Source organism: Amphibalanus amphitrite, unplaced genomic scaffold (assembly GCF_019059575.1).
Source record: "Amphibalanus amphitrite isolate SeventyFive unplaced genomic scaffold, NRLGWU_Aamphi_draft 000295F_arrow, whole genome shotgun sequence".
Classification (NCBI taxonomy): Eukaryota; Metazoa; Arthropoda; class Thecostraca; order Balanomorpha; family Balanidae; genus Amphibalanus; species Amphibalanus amphitrite.
This window is the reverse complement of record NW_024881790.1, coordinates 429,850-437,013: the sequence shown is the minus strand read 5'-3', so window position 1 is coordinate 437,013 and position 7,164 is coordinate 429,850. Positions and strand designations below refer to the sequence as shown.

General features: G+C 54.3%; 1 protein-coding gene across 2 annotated transcripts; it reads left to right on the top strand.

The window, feature by feature from the left end:
* The first annotated feature begins 2,241 nt into the window (after positions 1 to 2,241).
* LOC122387702 lies at positions 2,242 to 6,936 on the top strand. Of its 2 annotated transcripts, none has more exons than XM_043378110.1 (2): positions 2,242 to 3,466; positions 6,374 to 6,936. In XM_043378110.1, the coding sequence occupies exons 1-2, from the start codon at positions 2,479 to 2,481 to the stop codon at positions 6,499 to 6,501; spliced, it is 1,116 nt and encodes a 371-aa protein (XP_043234045.1). In that variant the 5' UTR covers positions 2,242 to 2,478; the 3' UTR covers positions 6,502 to 6,936. The 2 variants fall into 2 exon arrangements, with proteins under 2 accessions (XP_043234045.1, XP_043234046.1); XM_043378111.1 differs by having other exon boundaries at positions 3,906 to 6,936.
* Positions 6,937 to 7,164: the final 228 nt, after the last annotated feature.

Sequence of the window (7,164 nt, the reverse complement as noted above, 5' to 3'; positions counted from 1 at the left end):
TCGTCCTACCTGTTCTTGAGATATATAAATGGGCTCCTGCACGTGCGCACGCGCTTACTGATACTCCAGATGAGTTATGTGAGCCACCTATCTAAATTATCCCCAAAAGTGTACAAAATTTGAGTGAAATCGACCCAGGGATTCATCAGATGTAGAAGCAGACCCCCTCACGTGCGCGCGTGCATGAGTCCACCCCACCTGTGACACATGACCCTACATCGCTTGGTGAGTGCCCTGCCTGCCGACAGTCCAATTTTCAGCGCAATCGGCCCAGAAACGGCTGAGTTATATGCAAGTACAATTTTCAAGGGTTTGCGATATCCCTAAGCGGGCGGTGCCTTGCAGCCTATGCCGTGCTGACTGATGGTCAAATGTTTAATGACATGCCGGCTATAAGCCATCGATCGGATTTCATCGGAAAACATGTCTAACGTTAACAAAACACGGTGGTATGCTTGAGTCATTTTCACGGAAGTTTATTGACTTTTTGATAATATTTTGGGTGGATATTGATGAGAAAAGAATGCGCTATCCGAATATGTGTGTTTCATGGTCAATTTTCAACGTTTTCAATACGTTATCGTGTTGTAAACGACAGCGCACTCGGCGCGCATCAACCTTTCAAATGAATTTTACATTATTAAGGAAATGGTAGACATAATCACTTTTTGTTTACCATCATCCATTTTCTCATATATTTACCTAAAAAATGGTGCCACACCGATTTCATTCGGTCAAACCGTTTTCAAACGGCACCGATTTTTCCTCCACGAGGCACGAAATCGGTCATTTTTTCACAACAATGGGTCCTGATGTGCACGTGACGCGACCAACGTTATAAAACCATGTCAATACGCTAGCTTTATCTCTCCTCTATCGATTGGTGGCAACCGCGTGTCGCTGTGACCACCGGTCGTCAAGATATAAGCCCGGAAAGGGACACGGCTCGCACCGATTTCGGCCGACGGCGCCGTTTTTGGCGCCCCGTGTTAAACCAATGGCGAGCGTGGCTCGTGCTCGCGACCCTGTCAGAGACGCACCCCTGGTCGGATCGCACCCAAATTTTAATACGATCGTTCGATTTGACCACGCTTGTCGACTGCCAAATTTCACGCTCCTACATGGCGCCGTTCCGGCGCAAGACACCCAGATGTGGATGACACTTTTCGTTTGTGACACACAGACAACTTCTCTTTTATAATATATATCCGACCAGCCGTTCTTGAGATAGGAAACTGCTCCTTTCCAGGTGTGCACGTGCATTAGCATTTAGCACCCTACATATGGTAATGTGTCGTTCGATATGTGCCCGTTGACAGTCCCAAAATTCAGCACAATCGGCCCGGTAGCGGCTGAGTTATTGCAAGAATAAATTTATTTTATTTACTGGCGAATTCCCCTGGCGAGAGGTGCCTTCCGGTACCGTTTGTTGTCAGTGGTTGAATGCCTGCCTGCCGAAGCCACCGATTTCGTCGAAAAATACCCGTAACGTTAACGAAACGCGGTCGTCTGTTTGAGTCATTTTCACAAAAGTTTATTGACTTTTCGATAATATTTTGGGTGGATATTGGTCAGAAAAGAATGCTCTTTCCGAATATGTAGGTTTCATAGCGATTGATCAGCGTTTTCAATACGTTTTGATGTTGTAAAGGACGTCGCGCTCCGCGCGAATCAAATTTTCAAATTAATTTTTGATTATTAAGGAAATGGTACGGATCATCAGCTTTTGTTTGCTATTCTCTGATTACACATACATTTGTCTGCAAAATGATACAACACCGATTTCATTCCGTCAAGACGTTTTCCAGCGGCATCGATTTTCCCGTCACAATGCACGAAATCGGTCATTTTTTCACAACCGGGGATGCTGTCTTGCACGTGGCGCGTGCTACACTATGAAACCATATCAATACGCTAGGCCCATCTTTCCTCTATCCATTGGTGGCAACCGCTTTTCGCTGCGTCCACCCATTGCCGAGATATCAAGCCGGAAAGCGAGCCGTGTCGGCCCGATTTTCGGCCGACCGCCGCTCTCGCCGACACCATGCTATCCCTATGAGAGCGCCCTTTTGCACGTGCCGACGGCGCACCCCTGGTCCGATCACGCCCAAATTTTAATATAAAGGCCGCCCATGCCCACAGATTCGGCATGCCAAATTTCACGTCGCTACGTGCCGCCGTTCCGACGCAATAAGACACATAAGTCATGACACACGGATGGATGGATGGAGAACGTGTCATAACCGGCTCTCGCCTCTACCGGCGGCCTCCCTCCCTCTCCCTCTCTCCCTCGCATACTGGTCACCCCTCTCGTCCCAGTGGACTCGCCCGGTGCCTCGGGCAGTATCTGTGACACGACCTCGGGTGAGCGGCCGGGAAGCAATACAGTTTTGAACGGGACGCCGTGCTGTCTACTTCAATGGCGACGAGGCGGTGAACGTGTGCGCCGCGCGGTGATTAGTGGCAAGGGAAGCAGTGATGGCGTCAGTGAGCCGGGCGCCCGAGTTTGATGCGGCAGTGGAGTCGTTCGGCGCGTACAGCAGGCGTCTCGAACAGCACTTTGTCGCCAACAGCGTCGGTGAAGATGAAGTCGAGAAGCGCCGCGCCATACTGCTGAGCGCGGTTGGCGCCAGCACCTTCAGCCTCCTGGAGGACCTCATAGCCCCAGCCGCAGTGGGAGACAAAACGTTCAAGGAGCTGGTGAAGATATTGGTCGACCACTTTGAACCGCAACAATCTGCAATTGTCTCCAGATTTCGGTTTCACTCCTGCACTCGCGATGCTGGAGAGTCAGTGTCGTCGTTTTCGGCGAGGCTCCGCAAGCTTGCGAAGCCCTGCAAGTTTCAGCCAGGCCAGCTGGACGAGATGCTTCGTGACCGACTGGTTTGCGGTATTCAGCATGAGCGGCTGCAATCACGTCTGCTGAGCGAGCCGCGGCTGACTCTGGACACGGCTCTGGAGATCGCTCAGGCCCACGAGTCGGCAGCAGCCAGTGCAGCCGAGCTCAGCGGCCGCTCCGAGTCGTCTGCCGTCATCGGACGGGTCGATGGGACACCACGGAGGATGGTGAACGACAGCCGACCAGCCCTGGTGAACGACAGCCGGCGAGCACTGGTGAACGACAGTCGGCGAGCACTGGTGAACGACAGCCGACCAGCCCTGGTGAACGACAGCCGGCGAGCACTGGTGAACGACAATCGGCGTCCCCTGGACACCGGCGGGGCTGCCTCCCGCGCTCCGCCGGCGCGGGGTGCCTGCAGCCGCTGTCTCAGCCGACGGCACGTCCCGGCGGCCTGCCCCTTCCGCTCGCAGAACTGTTATGCGTGCGGAGCCGTGGGCCACACCAGAGCGGCCTGCCGGAGCCGCGCCGAGTCTCAGCGTGTCCGGCTGCTGGAGGAGGAGGAGCAGCCGGAGCCGTCCGTGACGCCTGGGACTTCTCAGAGTGGCGCGGCGCCCCACAATGACGGTGAGGACGAGCCATATTACTTGTTCCGTGCTCAAGGGGTGCAGTTGGGAGTAGATCGTAAACCACCACTAATGGTTGATGTATGTGTGGACGGCTGCCCGCTGCGTATGGAGTTAGATACGGGAGCTGCATTGTCTGTTTGCTCAGAGAAAGTGTTCAAGGGTACTTGGCCGGTCGGTGGGCCCCATCTTAGGCCATGTGACAAACTGTTGAAAACTTACAGCGGTGAGGTGTTAGGGGTGTGTGGTCAGGCGATGGTGGATGTTCAGTATGGCGGGCAGCGAGCGCAGCTGCCGCTGGTGGTAGTTAAGGGCGAGGGACCATTTCTTTTTGGTCGAAACTGGCTGTCGACCATACGACTTGACTGGCCCTCCATATGTCAGCTTACCGACCGCTCTCGGGCTCAGACGCTCGTTCAGGAGTTTTCTGAAGTTTTCAGCGATGGTTTGGGGTGCTATCGTGGCGCTGAGGTGACCATTTCGGTGGATCCCGATGTGAAGCCGAGATTCTTCAAAGCTCGCACAGTCCCACTGGCATTCCGCGAGCAGGTGGATGCCGAGCTGGAGAAACAGATCCAGCAAGGACTGTGGGAGCCAGTGGAGCACAGTAAGTGGGCCGCCCCCCCTAGTCGTCGTGCCAAAACCCGGGGGAAAGATCAGGTTATGTGGGGACTATCGCCTCACGGTCAACAGGGTGGCCAAGGTGGACCAATATCCGCTTCCACGCGTGGAAGAGCTGCTTACACGCTTAACAGGCAGTAAGGTCTTTTCAAAGATAGACCTTAAGTCCGCGTACAACCAGATGGTTCTCGATCAGAATTCACGTGACTTTCTGACCGTAAACACACAGAGGGGATTGCTGAGACCCACGAGACTTAGCTTCGGGTACGCTTCAGCCCCGTCCCTGTTCCAGAGAACCATGGACACGCTGTTAGCGGGGATACAGGGTGTGTGTGTGTTCCTCGATGATGTTGTCGTGGCGGGTGAGACTGTGGAAAGTCATGATGTAGCGCTGCGTGAGGTGTTGCGCCGGCTGCGTGAGGCGGGTCTCAGGGCGAACCGGGACAAGTGCTGTTTGGGCGTGGACAGCGTAACGTACCTGGGTCACAAGGTCAGCGGGAGCGGCGTGGAGACGACTGAGGAAAAGGTCGCTGCCATCACGGGCGCGCCAGAGCCCCGAGATGTCTCCGAGCTGCGGTGCTGGCTCGGCCTTATCAATTACTACGGAAAATTTTTGCAGGGTTTGGCCACCACCCTTTCGCCGCTGTATGTTCTGTTACGGAAAAATCGCCCTTGGCAGTGGACGCACATTGAAAGGAGAGCTTTTGAGGATGCGAAACGTTTGCTCAAAAGCCCTCCCGTTTTGGGACATTTTGACCCAAAACTCCCTGTGATTTTGGCATGTGACGCCAGTCCAGTGGGATTGGGGTGCATTCTTAGCCAGCAAACGAGGCAAGGGGAGAGACCGATCGCGTTTTATTCGCGCTCTTTAAACGAGACTGAAAGGCGCTACTCCCAGACCGACCGGGAGGGTTTGGCGGTGGTGGCCGGTGTAAAGAGGTTCCACTATTATCTGGCGGGCCGTCCGTTTTCAATACGGACCGATCATAAGCCCCTGCTGGGGCTGATAGGTGAGTCCAAGCCGCTCCCACTGATGGCATCGCCCCGGGTGGTCAGGTGGGCCCTTATGCTGGGAGCGTATGATTATCGCCTTGAATTCGTCCCCGGCGTTAAACAAACTCACTGTGACGCGCTCAGTCGGCTGCCCGTCCCGTCGTCGGTGGTCGGTCAGTCGAGCCCCGTTCCGGCGGAGACGATACATTTGATGGAGTTTTTAGACGCGTCTCCGGTCACTGTGGACCACATTCGCCGGTGGACCTCTAGAGACCCTGTCTTGGCTGTCGTGCTTCAGTATGTTCAGGAGGGCTGGCCGGATGACGGGGAGGTGCTGTCGCCAGATTTCCGACCTTTTAGGTCCCGTAAAGCCGAGCTGAGCATTCAGGATGGATGTATATTGTGGGGTTCGCGCGTTGTGATACCGCCACAGGGAAGGGCAAAAATTTTGAGTCTTCTACACGACGGGCACTGCGGAGAGACGCGCACCAAGTCTTTCGCAAGAATGTATGTGTGGTGGCCTAACCTCGATCAGGACATCACATCCATTGCACAGAATTGTGGCAAATGTCAGGCTTATCGTGCCAACGTACCTGAGACTCCGCTGCACCCATGGATTTGGCCATCAAAACCATGGGAGCGTGTGCACGTAGATTATTGTGGTCCAATTGATGGCTGGTGGGTATTAATTGTCATTGACGCTCATTCAAAGTGGATGGACGTGTTTCCGTCGCGATCATGCACGTCCGAGACCACCATAGAACATTTGCGCGCTTCATTTTCCTCGTGGGGGCTGCCAAAGACTCTTGTGTCTGACAACGCACAATGTTTCTTGTCTGAGACTTTTCAGACGTTCTGTCGCTCGAATGGCATTCACCATTTGACTTCTCCTGCACTGTCTCCGAAATCTAACGGTTTGGCGGAGCGTAGTGTTCAGACATTGAAAAACAGTATTAAAAAGCAAACATCGGGCACGATTCACACCAAAATAGCGCGTTTCCTGCTGCGCTATCGCACAACACCGCACACAACCACCCAGGTGTCCCCAGCGGCATTATTCCTTGGCAGGACGGTGCGAACCCCGCTGGATCTGGTCAGGCCTGATCTGAGTGGTAGAGTGAGGAAAAACCAGGACAAACAAAAACTGTACGCCGACAGGGGCTCCTATGAACGTTCCGTGTGCGTAGGCGATGCTGTGTTTGTGTCAGCCGTTGATCGTGTACAAAGTGCTGCTGGTTGTAAATGGCTGCCGGGTGTGATAGTGGTGCGGAAGGGAGTAAAACTGGCTGTTCAGTTGCAGGATGGGAGAGTGATCTGGAGGCATCTGGATCGGGTCCGGCCGCGCCGGACCATGGCCGACGTGCCGCCGCCGACCGCTGGACGGGCGCTGGACCTGGATCGGACGCGGCGGGACCTCTTTGATGCCGACGTACCGCCGAGGGCCGGACTGACGGCTCGGGCGGTGGCCCCGGCTGCTCCGGACGGGTCACCGTCGGTCCCGGCGGGCGGACCGCCGCCGGCGCCGCGATACAATCTGCGTCCGCGAGAGACGTTACGGCGGCCGGACCGGCTGTTGTGTGAGTGAAGTTTGTGAGCGCTCCGTGCCTGATATCGTTAAAAGTGACCAGAGTTTTGTTGTTACGTTAGTTGTGATTATGTTATATTGCGGGGTGGAGGGATGTCATAACCGGCTCTCGCCTCTACCGGCGGCCTCCCTCCCTCTCCCTCTCTCCCTCGCATACTGGTCACCCCTCTCGTCCCAGTGGACTCGCCCGGTGCCTCGGGCAGTATCTGTGACACGACCTCGGGTGAGCGGCCGGGAAGCAATACAGTTTTGAACGGGACGCCGTGCTGTCTACTTCAGAACGCACGGACATGTTATAAATCATAATATAGACTAGAATACAGGTTTACGCGATAACTGTACGTTTGGATAGATATTGTTGATGGGGCCATTAGTTTGGTTGTCAAAACTTGTATGCTTATATAGGTAGGGTTGAGTTTTATAGTTATTTATTTAATTGTAAGTAGGTAGGTATGGCTTTTCGAGGAGCACTACGGATCCAATAGTTTGGCCTTTGAATT